At 44.7% G+C, this 20,440-nt stretch overlaps 1 protein-coding gene across 1 annotated transcript in view; it reads right to left on the minus strand.

Moving 5' to 3' along the window:
- The window catches only part of LOC144727797 (zinc finger protein ZFPM2-like), a 189,660-nt gene that overhangs the window by 136,275 nt on the left and 32,945 nt on the right, over positions 1-20,440 (minus strand). The window contains exon 3 of the mRNA XM_078606909.1: positions 17,616-17,699. Coding sequence (XP_078463035.1) covers positions 17,616-17,699 — 84 coding nt within the window. The remainder of the gene's footprint in view (positions 1-17,615; positions 17,700-20,440) is intronic.

The raw sequence follows: 20,440 nt of genomic DNA on the forward strand, positions 1-20,440 counted from the left end.
GGCTATAACATGGTGTCTCTGCATGGACCTGTGCGTCCGTGTGATGGACCTCTGTGTCCGTGTGTGATGGACCTGTGTGTGTGTGATGGACCTGTGTGTGTGAGTGTGATGAACCTGTGTGTGTGATGGACCTGTGTGTGTGTGTGATGGACCTGTGTGTCTGTGTGTCTGTGTGATGGACCTGTGTGTGTGAGTGTGATGAACCTGTGTGTGTGATGGACCTGTGTGTGTGTGTGATGGACCTGTGTGTCTGTGTGTCTGTGTGATGGACCTGTGTGTGTGTGTGATGGACCTGTGTGCCTGTGTGATGGACCTGTGTGTGTGATGGACCTGTGTGTGTGAGTGTGATGAACCTGTGTGTGTGATGGACCTGTGTGTGTGTGTGTGTGATGGACCTGTGTGTCTGTGTGTCTGTATGATGGACCTGTGTGTGTGTGATGGACCTGTGTGTCTGTGTGATGGACCTGTGTGTGTGATGGACCTGTGTGTGTGATGGACCTGTGTGTGTGATGGACCTGTGTGTGTGTGTGTGTGATGAACCTGTGTGTGTGATGGACCTGTGTGTGTGTGTGTGTGATGGACCTGTGTGTCTGTGTGTCTGTGTGATGGACCTGTGTGTGTGATGGACCTGTGTGTGTGTGTGTGATGAACCTGTGTGTGTGATGGACCTGTGTGTATGTGTGTCTGTGTGATGGACCTGTGTGTCTGTGTGTCTGCGCCATGGACCTGTGTCTGTGTGATGGACCTGTGTGTCCGTGTGTGATGGACCTGTGTCTGTGTGATGGACCTGTGTGTCCGTGTGTGATGGACCTGTGTGTGTGATGGACCTGTGTGTGTGTGTCTGTGTGAAGGACCTGTGTGTGTGTGTGTCTGTGCCATGGACCTGTGTGTCTGTGTGTCCGTGTGATGGACCTGTGTGTGTGTGTGTCTGTGTGATGGACCTGTGTGTGTGTGTGTGTCTGTGTGATGGACCTGTGTGTGTGTGTGTATGTGCCATGGACCTGTGTGTGTGTGTCTGTGTGATGGACCTGTGTGTGTGTGTGTCTGTGTGATGGACCTGTGTGTTTGTGTGATGGGCTGTGTGTCCGTGTGATGGACCTGTGTCTGTGTGATGGACCTGTGTGTCTGTGTGATGGACCTGTGTGTCTGTGTGTCTGTGCTATGGACCTGTGTCTGTGTGATGGACTTGTGTGTCTGTGTGATGGACCTGTGTGTCCGTGTGATGGACCTGTGTGTCTGCGTGTCTGTGTGATGGACCTGTGTGTTTGTGTGATGGGCTGTGTGTCCGTGTGATGGACCTGTGTATGTGTGATGGACCTGTGTGTCTGTGTGTCTGTGTGATGGACCTGTGTGTCTCTGTGTCTGTGTGATGGACCTGTGTGTCTGTGTGTCTGTGTGTCTGTGTCATGGACCTGTGTGTCTGTGTAATGGACCTGTGTGTGTCTGTGTGATGGACCTGTGTGTCTGTGTGTCCGTGTGATGGACCTATATGTGTCTGTGTGTCTGTGTGTCTGTGTGATGGACCTGTGTGTCTGTGTGTCTGTGTGATGGACCTGTGTGTCTGTGTGTCTGTGTGTCTGTGTCATGGACCTGTGTGTCTGTGTGTCCGTGTGATGGACCTGTGTGTGTCTGTGTGATGGACCTGTGTGTCTGTGTGTCCGTGTGATGGACCTATGTGTCTGTGTGATGGACCTGTGTGTCTGTGTGTCTGTGTGATGGACCTGTGTGTCTGTGTGTCTGTGTGATGGACCTGTGTGGCTGTGTGTCTGTGTGATGGACATGTGTGTCTGTGTGTCTGTGTGTCTGTGTCATGGACCTGTGTGTCTGTGTGTCCGTGTGATGGACTTGTGTGTGTCTGTGTGATGGACCTGTGTGTCTGTGTGTCTGTGTGTCTGTGTGATGGACCCGTGTGTCTGTGTGTCTGTGTGATATACATGTGTGTCTGTGTGTCTGTGTGATGGACATGTGTGTCTGTGTGTCTGTGCCATGGACCTGTGTCTGTGTGATGGACCTGTGTGTCTGTGTGTCTGTGTGAGGGACCTGTGTGTCTGTGCTATGGACCTGTGTCTGTGTGATGGACCTGTGAGTCTGTGCAATGGACCCGTGAAGAACAACAGCCATTGAATTCAAACCAAAGCTGTATTCAATTTGTATCAACCTCAGAATGATGGTGGGCTGAATGGACCCTTGATTGGTATGTGACATCTCACACAACCTTATGCTTGTGAGTCATGCACTCTGCCACAGCGCACAGAATACATAAAGATTATAATTCTGCACACGGTGTTCAAGTATATAAACTTGCATTGGGAGTGAGACGTGCGTACACATGCGTATACACGCACACAGATCTCTTTCATCACCGTACATAGATAGGTGGGCACATGTCCAATGACCAAAGCCTACGCAGACTGTTGGGGCCAAAGTGCTGCGAGCAAGCACCGTCAGCACAAATCACAACGGGGTGGTGCGGCCAGGACCGTGCCCTGCCACCTTTGTATCCCCACTGCCAACGTTTAAAGCTGCGCCAGCTGCTCATGTAAGTATTCTTAGGTTTTTCGGTATGTGACGGTTCCATCTGAAGACGGAAGCTTGTGTTGCCTCCGAAACGTCGTGATTTTTATTTAATTTTTATTTAACTTTCATTAATTTTATTTTTTATTTTTTTTCCTAAGTGACTTTTACCGAAAAAGACCTAAGAATATGAATCCTTGCAGTCACGAAAGCTTCAAATCTACTCATGTAAGACTGAGTCGACGATGGGGAGGCCCCAAGGCCAGATTCAGATATTCGTCACTGATGATGGCTGTGAACGAGAATGCGCGACAGGTCTCCGGGTTCGTAGCACAGCACGCTAACCGTTGCACCACCGCTCCCCCCACCACACACGTGACCGACACATGCACGGCAGCACACACACGCGCGCAGGAAAGACAAAGACCCCGTTTAGCCTTATAGACCATAGGGGCAAGTGCCGTTAGTGAGATCTTATTCTATTAGAGCTGAAATGGCAACGACAGATGGGATCATATTGCATTGTGCTAACCACTACACCACCACTCGTCACGTGCCGTAGCTCTGCATAGATGCATCTGTAATGTGAATGAACCTCTAGATTTATCCGAAATATTATGCTAATGTGTAATAGCCATGAAGAAACAATACCCTACGTGGGATGTACACTGGCTTAGATCGCAGCAGCTTAGGCAGGTGTGTTATTGGCTGATTATGAAACAAGTGAAAAGCATTGCAGTTTGACTCTTTTGTTGAAAAATACACATAAAATACCAGTGTTTATACTCAGGCAAGCATTGGGTGGGAACTGGTAGTCCAAATCAATTGTTGTAAACTCGACATTGTTATGGCAGGGACCAGTCTATCCATGGGACAATAACCGCCACACACAGCTGTGACGTCGAACAATGTGGCACTCATTTTACTGACCCATGAGAAATAAGGAAAATGATGATAACACCATATCAATTGTGATGGTTCATTGATTGTGATTGTAGCTGATAAATGATTAACTACAACGACGTGTAAGCATATAATACTGCACAAGGCATGTGTGGTAACAACGCTGAGTGAATATTTTGAAGAGGGGGTTCATAGAATATGAATTGAGTTCTATCGATAATGCACACACACACACGAGGCCCAGTGTCTGTTTGGGAAACACCGTGGTTTACCTATTAGAGGTGACTATATATCATTTTAATTGTGCTCTTCACATAGCAATATGTATGTTGTTCTCACGCAGATATTTGTTCAAATAACCAATCTTGACGAGCAAACACGCGCACGCTATATTTCAACGATTCAATGCATTATTAATACGTGTGTAAGCATGTTATATGCATAATAATCCAACTTAATAATTGATATGCCTATGTCACTCCACTGATGGCTGAATGTCTACCCCATGCCATGCTGGTCACAGGCTTTGTTTGACCATGCAATACCACATTGGTGAATGAAATGCAATGGTTAAACAGGCTGACAGAATACTAGTTTAGTGCATGAACTACTGTGCCAACACTTCACTCGGCTACACACGTAGACGAACATCGTTCTGCCGTCACGTATGCTATTAAAGCACCCAATAAGATCTACATTCAACAGATTTATAACACAGCATATGCATTGACTTTATTCTAAATAATGAAAGTAACTTAATATATAGCTTTAATATTTTATTATTATATTATTTTATTTTATTATTTTATTTTATTATATTTTATTATTTTATTATGTTTCATTTTTATTATTTTATTATTTCCCTTCTACGTTACTTTACCGAAAGAACCAAGAAGATGAATATATAGCTTATTTATATCTTGATTATGTGCTCTACCACAGCGCTAATGATTATTTTGTGTAATTTTGTCATTCGGTTTTGCGTCAAATTCAAGCCCATACCTAACAGAGAAGGTCCCCGCTTTAAACATCCAGCAGTTGACCAGTAATGGTTTAAACAAGTCTGACTACTGATGAGACACTGACTGTCAAAACCGGTCCAGAGTCTGCTGCCAAGAACATCAACTCCCAGAATGCCGTGCTGCTGATGGGATGTTTGTTGCGCAAGACAGATATAGAGAGGCGGCGTATTGTCTGCTTATTTATTTTTGCTATTCATCATATTGAGGAAAATGACACTTTGCGTACATTTTGAAAAATGCTTCAATGAAGGCAAAGGCACGCTGGACAACTCATAGAATCAAAGCAACCTCTCTCTGCACCTTTCCTTCCATAACCTAAGCTCTCCCCTCTCCACCTTCTCCCGCACCAATTCCAGCACCTCAATCCGGGCTCCTACACCAGCCTTATACGCATTGTACCTAACTCACAGACACTTTAACTACAGCCTCACAACAATGTAAACAGCGAGCGCGTTTAACACGCTGCTTTGCCCAACAATTTCAATCAATAGTCAGCAAGAAGTCTAACCTAGCCAGTGTATCTCCTTGCTCACTGCTAAATGCAGAGCGTCGTAGATTTAAAGTGCTTATTTTATTAAAACTATAATGACTTTTCACTTGAGTGCACCCATGACCATGCCTGCAAAGGTTCTATTAAAACTATGATGGAGGCATGCAATTGTAGTCTTACATTTCGGGCAATTTACAAACAGCAGCTGACGGGATAAATTGAAATTTGGCTTTTGAAATCACAAGCCGTCTCAAATAGGCTTGCATAATGCCTCAAACCCTGAATCACCATTTTAGTTCACGGAATAAAGAGAGAAATAAAACCATACATAAATTCAGAGGTGTGGACTTTTTTTCTCTATATATATCAAGTTATGGTAAAAAAAAGCAATATTTTCACACAAGCGTATCACATCGCCCATTTAAAATGAAACGCATTTGTTTGTTGCCAACCTTGGCTTATAAAATCTAGCGCTGTTAGCGAGAACGAAAACACACGGGACATGCAGCAGTCACTTATGCAGTCCCATCACGTCATGGGCGTTAAAGACATCGACTCAAGGAGCCCGAAAAAGATAATTGCAAAGCATACTGAAGAAAACGACACACCCATATCTGCCAACATCCCTGGAAAATGTGAAGCCCCCTTTTTTTGTTCAAAGTCCCACTGTGTTTTCCCCTGAGTTAATTTGCCAATTCTCTAGGCAACCCCCCCCCCCCCCCCCACTGTGTGCCTTTCCCGCGAAGAGCATTACCTGCCCAGAGTATTGTGTTTAATGTAGCCAGGCGCGATGGGCACACGGGTATAATCATTGAGACTAGGAGGACCGGGGCGTTGGTGGATCACACAGAGATGGAACCGCATTGTGTGTGAAGGAACGAGACACTGACTCTACTGCAAGCGGCAAGCACACCGAGCAAGGAGATTACAGTCGAAGATACGATGGCATTCACCTGTGGGTGTAACGATGCATCGACTCATTCATTAAACTCCATTATGATGCTTGCGATTCCTGTATCAAATCGCGAGCTTGAGAATCAATTACTTTCAACGTGAGTCACCGTCAGTTCAGGGACGGTGGCTATGACACAGCGGCAGCTCGTTCGTCCATTGTTGCAGGGAAAGAGGGGGGGGGGGTCACGGTTTGCGGGTGTCAGAAACACGGTAATGCCACGCGCCGTCAACTTCACGGTGGACGTTAAAGATCCCATGACGTCAGTCGCAAGGGCAGGCCATCGTGTGCCGGTGTCGTGGTCCAAATTTGCCAACATTTAGAAAGCGTTCCTCACAAATGACTCAACTGGTTTCTACACAGAAGCAATGTTTTCCCCATTCTAGCAAAGAGAAACGTGGTAAAAACCCTCCTGAAAACCAGTCACGGGACTCAGTCACATTGAGGCTTCCTTGGGTAAACAAGAGTAATTAGAATAATAATAATAATACTACAATGTAATCGCTGCAGCCCGGGCCGGTTTAAGGTTCTTGTAGGCCCTAGGCACTTTTGTTTTGTCGACCTTCAGTGATAACTTCCTGCAGCTGCTACTGCTGCCCATGTCACCACTACCGCCGCTGTCATTCGCTTGTGTCACGCGTAGGACAACAGCGCTCATCTACCCTTGCTCTACTCTCTATGTGCGACAAACGCCACGTGAAGATGTTATTGCTAATTTTGCAATGAAAATATCTCGAAAAGTTCACCTCCGGTGTTTACTTCTCTCACCTTATATATATAACAAAAGATTGACATCGGCATGACTCTGCCTCTTTGTATAGACACTGTAACTTTCCTTGCTATATACATAGATTTATTCAAGAACATCTCTTGGTTATATAATTTTTGTTATCATGGAAAAAAAAGCATGGTACATTTTTTTTTTCGTAGGCCCTTTATAGTTTCCCAAGGCCCTACGGCCCTGGCTGCAGCATGACAGGCACTGCAATGCACCTCGGGGCAAGATGGAACTCTATCCCTGAAAGCGAATTGCGACCACAAATCGTGACCAATCAGTGACTCACCAAGGGGTCAACTGTTACAAGCCTCCGTGAAACCCACCAGGGGAATATAAATATTGTGGGAAAAGCTTCACTTCACTTGAGAAAATCTTTGAATGGGAAATTATTTCTTCTTCAAACCGCTAGGGACTGCACCTGTATACATTCCAACCACTGAAGTTGTGGGCGTTGAGTTCACCACAACCAACAGTTTGGTTCGAAAATAACCAAAGTGAACTTGGTTTGTGCCGTGGGAAATGGCGCTCACCGCTTAGCGGATTCTCGCTTGCTTGGCGCTGACGCCAAGCAAGTTTCTCCGTAAGTCACCCGCTAAGAGTTGCGATCTTTATTTTGCGACTTTGAACCACGTTCTGTCGACTTCACAGGCATCAAATATCTCAAGGACCAATTCGAGCGTGGGTGCTCTGAATAAGAAATCCTGCTTCCGCATCCATGAGTCAAGGTCTTTCATCGAGCCAAATCCCCTGACCAGCCAGCTCTAAATAAAGCAAGACCCCCCCTCCTTTTTGGAAGGCTAGGAACGCGTGTAAGTGAATTGTTTCTATCTTAGTGACTAAACTAAACTGAGCGATAAAGACAAATATCTCCCCCCGCCCCGTATTTTTGTTAGTGAGCACCTATTAATGTCGACCCGGCAAATGCATGGGTCATGTGACCAACATACACATTTGATTGCCACTCTCCAGAGCATTAACGTTTCTCACACCTCACCAAAACGAAAAATATTTTCGGCCGAGTTAACTCAGCGGAGGTAAAAGCCAAGTCCAGATACCAATTGCTGCTGATGTGGGAAAATAACCTGGGTCTCACTGGGCCCAAAGTGCTGTGCACTGACCCCTGCACTGCCTCTTTCCACACATTCATCCTAAACATTGAACATATAAAAAGTACATTATAGTTGATATAACATAGCCTCAACTCTCACCACGTGGCTTTCCTCAATCTCCCACTTTATTTCATAGAAAAGTTAGCTGCGTGTAATTCCATAACTTCTAAAATGTTACATGTACCTATTTTATCAGAAAACCCAACAGTTTATTTCTGAGTTACAGAAAGACTGTTAGGTGAACATTGCACTCTAAGCTACATAGCACACATTTATACATTATTCGACCTTTTTTCTTGGAATGTATCACGCTTTATATAGATCATATAAAATGTTGTGCAAGTTATAAATCTTGAAATAAATAATAATCATAACAAAAATTTACAGCCCTTTGTTGATCCACTATTGGATGAAGGTCTCCCGAAACCATACTTCACTATGGCGCTACTTGCAGGCTTGAGAATGGGGCACCCAAGACTGATTCAGATATCGCACGCCACAAACGTTAGCCCCTGGACTGGCATCACCACATACTGGTGGGCAGGTTAACAGCACAGTACCCTAGCCGCAAATCTAAAAAGAGATCTATACTCAATAGAAGTGAGAGTAAAGAAAACACACTTTCGAAAGCTCTTTAAATATATGTATGTTCTTAACCAGGAAAAAACGAGTAGGAGGACAATGAGATAATAGACATATTTTACAAGGGTGAACTGAATTGAAACCATTCCATCAGCAGCATTTCCTGAACTATATCATAAGAAAATAAAATTAGATGAACACCGAACACAATATACTCCATTGTCTGACGTTCATCAATTATGAAAAGGCATTTGATGCTATTGAAATTTAAGCAGGCATATCCAACGTATTATCTACCAAGGCCATCAGACACGATAAGCACATATCATCAAGAAGATATGGCGAGAGCTGGCTCTCAGTTGGAAAAAGAAAGAAACTGAATACACATCAATGTAGAGGGCCATAAGCCGCAGTCCTTCCCAAGTTACGGGAGTTGAAAATCCACACAGTGCTTCCAAGATAATGCGATTCACTGGTTCGTTCACAATTCAAGTCAACTTCAAAGAAGTGCAAAGTTTCGAAAAAGACGCTGAATTAAAATGTCCACGTTTCTCCACGCTCGAGTCCGTTGATGAAAAGTGACAGCCCTGAGAGCCGGTGTGGAGAAATTCCACACTTCGATGGCAGGGTCTTTGCAAAGCAGCATAACTGTTGCCTTGCCTTACATTGGCTGGAAATATACTGCCTGTTTAAACCCACCACCCCCTCACCCCCAGGAAATTTACAGTTAACAAATGAAATGAACACGTGCTAAAATAATATAACACACTTTATCTCAGGCGTGTTATGAACCTATTTCACATTTAACACAAGTTTCCTCAGCTTGGGCTTGGAGCTAAATTCTATACATACACGCCGTATCTATTTAAAAAAATAACCCATCCTCATAAAGAAACATTAAAAAGGAGATGTATTCAAATGCAAACAAAATCCTGTAAAACATTTTGCTCATCCATTTGAAAAACCCCACATCACAGAGCACATTTGCTCCCAAAAGAAGAGATCAATTTTCCATAGTGCAGTAGATCTCGTTATGTTTCCAAAGGAAGGGGAGGGGAATTGATCAGGGAGTGGAGTCAGCTCTCACCGATGAACGCGCTTGATAAGGACATGGCCTCACATTTAAGTGTCAGATGTGGCAAGTGCTTTTAAGTGCCAACAAGCCAGCCTGTGAAATGCGAGGGACTCTGAGAAACACCACCCGATCATTTCTCTAGACCCAGCAGCACAAGGTCCCTCAATGCACGCAAGCCATCACTTTAGAGATCCGTCGGAAAAAGAAAAACACTCACGATCTCCGGGTGGAAGAGGAATTATATTTTTTAGGAGCCGTGTGAGAGTCTATTTTTCTCACTTTACCTACAACGTGTGCGCACGGTAAACGGAATAGGTGCAGCCCCTGCAACTGCTTGCCCGTGTCACCTGTTTGACCATACTTCACCACGTCAGGGTCAGTTAGTAAAGGGGGGCATCCGGGACCAGTTCATTCATCACTCGTCACTGCTGCGAGCTATGGACGGGATTCGAATTCAGGCTGTCAAGGTTTATCGCGCAGTGCTCCGTACCACTGTCACCACTCCTTAAAATAATCAACGTGATGTAACATTGCATTGTTCTTGGTAAAAAAAATAAACCACAAGATACAAAAAAACATAAAGCGAGGGTTTTCTCGAGGGTAAGGGTGTGTATAAACACATTTTTTTTTAATGAAATGTGGTAGAATACAAACAAATAAAACAGAAAGTCACATTCACTGCCGGCATTTACGGAACGGTATTCCAACGAAGGTGAAAGCGTGGAGCTCAGAGATGAAGCGCATCACTTTCCCCCTTAGCGAAAGGCTTATTTTACAATATAATTTGTGAACTGCATTCACATTTCACGATCAAAAGAAATTCTAGCAAGCGGATAGGGGCTTGTGAGAGAGAGAGAGGGAAAGAGAGAGAGATAGAAAAAAATTCCATCAATTTAATACCGTTCAGCAATTCGAATCAATTTAAGAGAAACTGGTTGCGGCTGGTGGGGAATAAAAAAAAGTCTTGTTGCGATCCCGTTTCTGATATGTTGGAAGGCAAATCCGCATGCTATCTCATTTGATCACTCAATCAGCCGTGCCTTCCATTAATACACACTTTGAAAGCGGCGATAACATTACATTACAAGTGCCCCGTTTCCCACTGGCCAGAACCATGAGCTGATGCTGCCGGAGATAAAAAAGGTGCAAGGTAATAGCTAATTTACTGTCGTTTCTGCTCAAAATTTATCTTTGCATTCCTTAATATATATTTCTCTTACTTTTAAAGGGATGCTGTTGCCGTGTTCCTCTGTTTGCAGAGCAGCGTTGGGGGTAAGTAATGCGTTATCAGTTGCAATCACATCACTCATCTCGATTTACACGCAATGCAAATTGTCAATCGACGTAGCGAGACTAGCGTGCCTGCCATGGGAATGAGGAATTTCCGCCCTTGGTCCATGGCTGCGAGCAGACACGAGGACGGTTTCAATGCGTGCTTTAAGCACGGCGACACCCTGATTTGACTTCGATTTAAATAAGATTGGCCATGAACTTAGCAGATACAAATGTGTTGCTTTTTTTTACGTTTACTAAGATTATTGTTGAACACTTTTTTAATGACGATTTCAAAGATAATGTAAATAGGCAAGTGATCGTGTCAGCGGCTTGAGGTAATACAGACGGCAGAATGCACAGCCTACAGATTGTACATCAAGACCTACCAACAGAGCATAGTGCCGTATTTCTAGGGCTTAATCAGGCTAACAAATATATATTTGAATAAAGTAATCGCAACAGTAATGTAAACAGATTACGTTAACATGAACACGCTAAATTGGAGATTATCCTCACCCTTTAAAACATTGAGTAAGCAGTAATTGGAAACTGATTATGTATTTCTTAAAAATAAACTAAGATTACTTTACACTACTCGTGTTGGCACTTAGAATCAGTTGCTTTGGCACTTCAACAGCAATTACTATGAGTGTAAAGAACACTTAAAAATAGCAGGTTACCCACAATAGGCGTACATTTTCACGAAGCGCTGCTTAATCAAGAAAGACGCCACATTGTAACCATAATCGACAAAAGTTGTACTGTACGTTCAAAGATACCCCCCCCCCAAAAAAAAAAAAGTCCCTCTTATTCCATGCCGGGGTGTTCATGACCGCTGCTGTACACGACAGGACCAGATCGCGCGGCGAAAACGCACGAAAATAAAATAGCAAAGTTCGTGAAAAAAATGAACATTTATCATAGGACTTGTACAAACTGCAAAGGAAACAAACGCAGTTTGAAGAAAAATCAACCACCTTATCTCCCGAAATGTATCAGGACCCATTTTAGGCGAAACAAGGGGATGTACTGAAGCGTGACAAGGGAGAAACAACTGCGTTAAGCGGATTGATCGCGACAAAGAAAGCCCTCCAAAGGGAGTACAATTGTTACAATAGCCTTATTGATCGCCTCTGGGCTGCTGCGTAGGAAATTGCTCCGCAGAGTGTTACATATCAGCTTACCGCACGGGAAGGGATGGTCCTGTGACAAACGCTTTGGGTCAATATTGATAAGGGAACGTCTTTGTATTGTGCTGGCGGCTCTGGGGGGGGGGGCGGTGGCCAAACGCGCCCAGAGCTGGCTGGTAAAGCAGGCCGGGGCAAAAAAAACAAGGCACTGCACTTGTTGAGGTGACGTCCCCGTCAGCATCGCGACGCGATCGACTTATCGAAGGGCGTCTGTCCGTCGTTTAGCTTTTTAAGTCGGGAACCCGACGTAGCAGAAAGGGGGTGAGCAATATTACTGGAGAATCTGCCTGAAAACTAAAAAAAAAACGAAGCCCCTCTTCAAAACACACAACTGTTTCTTTTTGATTTAAAGCTTTCGTGACTGCAAGGATTCATCTTCTTGGTTCTTTCGGTAAAGTCACGTAGAAGGGAAATAACGCTGTCTTCCCGACAGACATGTTCTTCACCTGAGGACGGCTGCTTGCGTTGTGGCCGAAACGTCGTGAGAATTATTTTATTATGTTTTATTTGTATTATTTCATTATTTCCCTTCTACGTGACTTTACCAAAAAGAGAACCAAGAAGATGTTTCTTTTTGTTTTGAGAAGGCACGACCTGAGTTAGAGAACAGGCCGTTCACAAATAAAATGTTGGAGAGAATGAATAGCCCGGCGATCACCACCTCACTGCCGTCTGCGAGTTGTAGAGCGACAGCGACTGAGCGATTGCCGGAGAGCAGAGAGCAGTGCATGTTGGGACAAAGCAAAGAGTGAGAGAGTGGGGTGGCGGTAGTGGGGGTGCTGCACGCCATCCATCATCCGTCCATTGTGGCAACCAGATGACAAGAGTGAACATGACTGCGGACCGTGAGATGATTTCAAACGTGAAAAGTAAAACGGTCATTAAAGTATTCTTATTCTCAGGTTTTTTCGGTAAAGTCACGTAGGTAAAAACATTAAAATTAATGAAAGTAAAATAAAACAAAACAAAATAAAATTCACGACGTTTCGGAGGCAACACAAGTCTCCGTCATCAGGTGGGACCGTCACAGCCGAATTAGCTGCATCAAGTGAAGCAATGATTCAAGATGTAATCCCTTATAAGCAAGTTGAAGGGAGGTGGAGAGGGGGGGGAGAGCTTATCAGGCTGTGGTAGCCAATGAATGGAAACGTATCGGGAGGGAGGAGGAGCGGTGATCAAAGACTGCACGCAGTGCTCAACACAATGAATGGAGACGTGTCGGGACGGAGGGCGAGCGGCGATCAAAGACTGCACGCAGTGCTCAACACAATGAATGGAGACGCGCCGGGACGGAGGGCGAGCGGTGATCAAAGACATCACGTAGTGCTCAACACAATGAATGGAGACGTGTCGGGACGGAGGGCGAGCGGCGATCAAAGACTGCACGCAGTGCTCAACACAATGAATGGAGACGCGCCGGGACGGAGGGCGAGCGGTGATCAAAGACATCACGTAGTGCTCAACACAATGAATGGAAACGTGGCGAGCGGTGATCAAAGAACAATGAAGAGATTACTGTTAAACACTGTGGATGTTAACACTCGGTGAAGTAAATTAAAATAGTGCCTGTCAGATAAGATGGTCCAAAAAGTGTAATTAAGTCTTTTTTGCGTGGTTAATAACATCTTTCCAGTGATTACTGAGTTTGTACCCATCATCACGGTTGAAATTATGTCTGTGTTTGTATATTTGTATGGCTTCGTGTACAAACCTTTGATGGTAGCCCGGAGGTTTGCAGAGAACCTTGGTCTCGGAAAAGACAATTTCATGAGAGCCCGCCGAGTTGTAACAATGATCGGCAACGGCCGAAGAATCAGTTCTGCCGTGTTTCAGATCTGACTTGTGCTCGCGGACACGATCAGCAACATGACGTTTTGTTTCTCCAATGTAGCAATCACCACAAAGTGTCCCTATGTTCAAACAAGTGTTGATCTGTGCTTATTTCTTTCAGGAACTCTGAGCCAGTGCTGGAAATTCCATCTTTCTATGCTGGTAATGTGATTGTAAACCGTAAGACAACCAGTGTTAACATCCCACGATGGGGAACTGACATCGGGCAGATGGTGGGCTGGGTCAGTCTCCAAAGGGAATTGATTTAGCAAAATTCGGATTGACATCAGTAGCGAGTGATATCCAAACTCGTCTTGAGCACCCCACCAACCCACACTGACAAGAGCAGCGAAAGTATGGTCAAACAACCACCGTGGACACAATTTAGAAAGGTGTAGGCCTCCATTTAATATTTGATTGAGGGAAAAGCTGAAGATTGCCATCGTTTTATATTAATTCTAGATTTGAAGCTTTCGTGACTGCAAGGATTCATACTCTTACCTACGTGACTTTACCGAAAGAACTAAGAGTATCGTTTAATATTGTTACGTTAATATATCGAAACGATCACAATAATACAACTGAAGAGCAATGGCGATGGGGAAGACAGCGAGAGGGGATAGTGGAGCAGGAATCAGTCTTGGGAGATTTAATTGCGAGATGTTACGAGTGTGGCCAAATAACAATAATAATAATAAAAAAAAAATCATTAGACACGTCAAACTGCGTTTGTTTATTATTAATGTATTCATTGCATTCTTGCTTTTGTTGTTAATGTTTGGGACTTCCCCCCCCCCCCCCCCGGGAAAGATTTCGTCGCAATAATTCACTCCCTCGTCTGCCTTGACAATTCAAAGAAGCGGTCTCAAAGGGGTCGCACCTGGATTGTCACAAAAGTAAAGAATAGTTTAATGTTTAACAACCATGCATTCCAATTCTCACCGTCTCCCCCTCATTATTACTACATTCCAATGTAATTCTAATTTGCTAAAGCACATTTTACTGAGGCAAATTACAGTAAAACGTCGTGGCAACTAGCACTAATTATTTTAACTCGCTAAGTACAATAATAAGTACAGCCATCAGAATTTAAAGATGCTCACCACATTCATCAGCAGAGTGCAGTGGGGGAATAGAACATGTATGGCAAAACGCAAGTAGACGCGTCTCTACCTGAATTAAGGCCTTCCACAACCGAAACAACATTGAATTTCTTCTGAAAATTGTAAAAAATTACAGCAGTTTAACTCGTAGGCTTTCGCGACCAATATCATCCATAATATAGTTTTTTTTGGATTAGATCGCGCAAATATAAATGTGTCGTTAAACCCGATGGCAAATTATGTGGATTTGCTCTCCAACACACCGGTGTGCTGTACTAGTAACGAATTGGCATGTTCTGTTTACGTGACAAACCTTACTAATTGGCTGTGTCGGGTGGTGGCGGATTTAACCACACATTTATATTTACGCGATCAAACCCAAAAAAACCTATATCATGGAAGAAAAAAACAACAACAACAACAACAACAAAAACGCTGAATAATCAAACAGCTGCTCAGCTAAAAACTAAAAAGCTCACACACACGGATCTTACGTATCGTTTGTGAATTATGAACAAAGGGCACAATGGCTGGGCGGTCACCAATGGCTCAATGGAACAAAACAAATCCTATTTCAGATCACGTGCGGAAACAACATGGAATCACAAAACGCGTGCTGTCGTCGAGAAGGGAAAAGCAGCGGGTCTTTGTTTGATCCGTTCTGCACGCACTGCTGTGCACACCAATGCACCTCAATGCGGTCGTCACACTGACGATAGGAGCCATCTCAGGACGAATTTAGAACTGGTACAAACGAGAGGAAGAGAAGCCCTAGACAGAGGGAGAGGCAGACGCGCCGAGGCAGAGACACGGAGAGAGATGGACAGAAAGACATGTGGAGAGAGAACAAGATGTGATAGGAGACGCCTCAACATGGAGAGACACATTCGCAGAGATACGGAGAGACTGAGTGAGACGTGGAAAAGAAAGACAAAGACCCAGAGAGAGAGAGAGACACTGAGAAATTAATACGTGGAGGCCAGAAGAGTGCTACTAAAATAAAAAATACTGATACACCCATGTAGAGAGAGAGATAGTGACACAGAGAGAGGCATGACGAGAGTGAGATGGAGAGATACAAAGAGAAAGACAGGCACAGAGAGACAGTTTCCTGGAGAATTACAGAGAGACACACACAAAGAGAGACACAGATGTCTAGAATGTTGGAGTGCCGAAAGAAGTGGAGGCTCAGTACACGTGTGTGCACATTGCACATCCACAAAGACACGGATGATGCAAATATAAATTTGCAGCATGATCGAATGAACCACGGCTCCGGCATTGATATCTTGTGATTTAAAAAAAAATCTCCAACGGGCACGGTCTGACGAAGCTCTTTCATCCCCCTGGCATCAATAAAACGAGTACCGATTCTATGCTTATGGATGGCAACACATTCCTGAACTAGTAGGAACGTTGGGTTACTCGGTCAGTGGCCAGGGTCAACGGCGGCGTGGTGTATTCCGCAAATATGCCCAACTGTGAGGGCGGGCACAAGCCGGCGTGAGTAGGTTAAACGTTGAGTTTTATAAGGGCACCACGGGGTGACCAGCCTCTCCCCACCCAGCCCCTCCCTCCCCACCCAGCCCCACCCTCCCCACACAGCCCCACCCTCCCCACCCAGCCCCTCCCCACCCTCCCCTCCCCACCCAGCCCCTCCCTCCCCACCCGACCCCTCCCTGCACGACACAATAATCCCCTGTGGGCTGGTGTAACCAGGAGGTTCCTACCAGTAAGATGTTCAGGAGCTAAATGCTAATGCCCGAGGTCTGCGAGCCACGAGAGGGCTTCAGGAAAGAGTTGGTGTCGTTTTGCTATCCACAGACTACAGTGACTTACTATCTAGTCCATGGTCTGGGTTGAATGGCCACGATTGCACCCCTGTGGAGGAGGTGGTGTGGAGCGGCCTGTTGATGTTCTGATGCGGCTGATGGTACCACCACCGGTGTGCTCGGAGAGGAGGAATGTCAAAGGCACGAGGTGCCATGTTTGACTCTCGAATGAGGTGTTTCGTCTGGAATGAGGACTAATGTGAGAAGTCAACAGTGATCATCTTTAATGGAGGGACTTGCCCCCACCAAATGAATGTGGAATGTCCACCACTGGTGACGGACTGTAATGAGCACACCCCCCCTCCCCTCGCCGACCACTAATTTGAGCAGAGAGACACTTAAAAATAGCATTAAAATTAATGATTAAATAAAGGGGATGTTAACAAGTTCGTTCTGGTTAGCACACTGGACTTGCATTTCAGAGGTTGCTGGTTCTGTTAAAACCTACCAGCCTGGTAGTTGAAACAATGGGGCAAGTTTCTTACATTCCCCTCCCCCTCCACCCAACCACCCACCACGCCTTGTTCTGTTCACCCGGAAGCATCAATGTCATGAATGTGTGCTGAACTTCTTTCGCGCCGTACGTGGCCAACGGCGCTAATTGGAGGCGCGATGGATGGGTTTCCCCACGGCCAGTTAATCGGCTGGTCACGTGTGGTGGGGTACAAACTGTGGGCGCTTGCCACCTCTTCTCCCGTCGTCTGCTAAGTTTGGAATGGTGGGGTGAAATACCCTCGAGGTGAGGATATCTGGAGCTGTAGAGGGGGGGGCTTTCTATGGGGGGCTCTCTAGAAGGGGACTCTCTAGAGGGGGGTCTCTAGAGGGGGGCTCGCTAGAGCTCTAGAAAGGGGGTTTTCCACCAAAGGGTAAAATCTATTCTTATTTTTCATCAAAGGAGTAAACATGGACACCTGTGGAAATGTTGTGTTTGGCTGAATATTTTTTTTATCAAGAATTTACCAGGTCCTCCCCATGAAGGCGCGAGGTCAGTTGTGACAAACGGTGCCGCCGCTGCTTCACTTCTCGCTTCTTCCTTGTCACCATCTGAAATTCAGAAAGACAAAAATCCCCCATGTAGCCTTAATAGACTGTTGGAGCAAGTGCTGTTAGCGAGTAGCACCTGTGAAGACGGGCAAGGCACACGAGGGGGTGGGTGGCCAGTACCACGCCAACTGTGTCTCCTGAGTGGCGATGTTTACACACAACACCAGGTACTCATTTGAGGCTGAGTCGACCTAGTGGAGGTCCAGAAACAACACCACGCAGAGCTCAGCTCCTCCGCAGGCCGTCCCTGCATGCGGCAGTGGTGGGAATTCCACATTCTTACCATGGAGGACCGCACCTCCATAATAATCGTCAACACCATCGATCAATCATTATCACCATAGTCCTAGGCAGTGCGTCTTACTAAAAACGATTAGAGGTCAAGGTCAAGCGTCATCATGTTCAACGTTATCGATGCCACCACCCCCTCACCGTCGCTTCCTTCCTTCTGCCAGATTCTCCAACTGTTCGACAATAGTCGACACCTGACTCCATCATAACGATGGACATCAGACACCTCCATCGATAAGAGTACGATCAATGTATTTACTTCGTAATTTGATCACTTGACACCAAGATCTGTATGTGCACGCACACACACACATATACTCGACACAGTTAAGACATACAACGAATGCTTGCACTACAGTTAGGTAACTCACTCATTATTTTATGTCTAATTCTGTCACTTTGCATCAGGATAGATGCATACCCACTGCGGCATCCCATCTCATTCCGTTTCAGGTTGCAGTCTCTTTGATGTTGCTGCACACAAGTTGCGAGTTCCATATCTTTTAAAATATATATATCCATTGGCATCTCCTACAAGCAAGCAAAGCACAAAGGCACCAAGTCTGTTTATCATATTGATTTCAAATATGCACGGTTTGAATTTAACTTTTTAAATCATACATATATGTGTTAAGTTGGTTTAAGTGTTAACACACGCAAAAAATTATAAAGAATATTGCCCATTAAGCCTTTTATACCATAGGGGAATGCGCTGTTTGCGAGCACCTATTAAGGGCAGAAATGTATGTGAGGTGCTGGTGGACTCAGCACCGTGCTGGCAACATTTGTCACTATCATTCCTGGCTGCCTTTGAGATATCAATTACCACTGATATTAGTAGTGGTCAGGAATCAAACTGAGACCGCCCGATCCAGAGCATAGTGTGCTAACCACTACGTTACCATCCTCACACAAACAACAACAACAACAACCGCCATTGGCCACTAAGTAGCGGTGACGTCACCATGACGCTTGTGCCAGGCTATGTGCACCTTGAGGCCACACAAAAAGACACACACACACATTCACCGCATGTATATAGCTAAAATACACAATTGTTTACGGACAAATATAAATCCCACTTAACCCAACTAACTGTGTGATTAACTATTCCTATCTGGAGAGCATCTTACATTTTTAACGTTCAGTGAAGTAATTTGCATTTTTTGGCACGGAACAATTTTCATCATCCAACTTGGATTCTTTGGTTGCGGGCTTCAATTGTAAATGTGAGCCTGACACGCAGGTGCTTGAAATAATTGGGTACGGACTTGGATTGACATTCATTGCTGGCTCCACATTAGTGGACATGCGGCTACAGACACCCACGCGTGTATGAGAGAGTTTTTGGGTGCCCATTTAAATAAGCGTTTGCCTAAAAATGCCTACTATATTCATGGCCAACACGTTAATACGATCATTGATGATATTATCATCTTAAACGCAGTGATTGCTACTTCAGGAGATTTGTATTCTAACAGCATAATAGTTTAACATTTTATTTTCAGATAAATAGTGATGGTGAAGTATGGTCAAATACACATCATGACCGACAAGGCACGGCGAGGCCTTCATCCAGCAGAGGATTGAACAAGGATGTGTACGTGTACTTGTGTGTACATTGTGTACTTGCAAAACACAATAGATATGCTTGCTCTCAATAAAGTCTTCATGGAGTTATGATTCAATTCAAGAGTTAACCCATTATGTCTGAATCGTACCGACCGTTTGTCTGATGTATACTCTGTTTCACATTTGTATTTCCAGTCGCATATGTTATGCCACTCTCATTCGTCTTGTGTTGTACTGTCTGACTGCCTCGTGCTGTCTGGTTTGTACTATCTGTCTAATATGTCCCGTCTTATTTGTCTGGCCTTGTCTATAATGTCTTGCTTTCATGTTCAGTCATGCTATGTTCCTTACCCTTTGTTCTATTAGCCAGAACATGCATTCTTAATATAGCACGCAATTTGAATACATTGTGAATATACATGGTGCATGCACCAGGGGTATAAGAAATGTATTTTGATTGATTAATCGATGCACCATGGCATACCTACGCTCCATATAGTATATATGTACGCACCGGTGTTTGTATTGCGTGCAAGGGATATGAACTGCAGCCTCAAGCACAGTGGCTCATTGATGTCCAGCTCTGGCACTGATCGTCTGCAAACCAATTGCATGATGGTGGCGTTGGTGACTCACACAAAGACGGAGCCAGCACAGCAAGTCAGGGTTCTCACTTGTATGACGATGAGGCAGGAGTATCAGACGGAAGGAAAATTATCATCTCTGTCGATAGATTAAGGATTCTCCATGAATGTATGTTTTTTTTTTGACAAGCAGATGCATGAGTTATCTCTGGTTTCCTCCTACATTTAAAACATACAACATCGTTATATGGCTCTCCGATGCCATTTTGGGTTGCGCTGCGTCTTCTATGGCAA

The sequence above is a fragment of the Lampetra planeri genome, chromosome 26, assembly GCF_965212315.1.
Source record: "Lampetra planeri chromosome 26, kcLamPlan1.2.h2, whole genome shotgun sequence".
Lineage (NCBI taxonomy): Eukaryota > Metazoa > Chordata > Hyperoartia > Petromyzontiformes > Petromyzontidae > Lampetra > Lampetra planeri.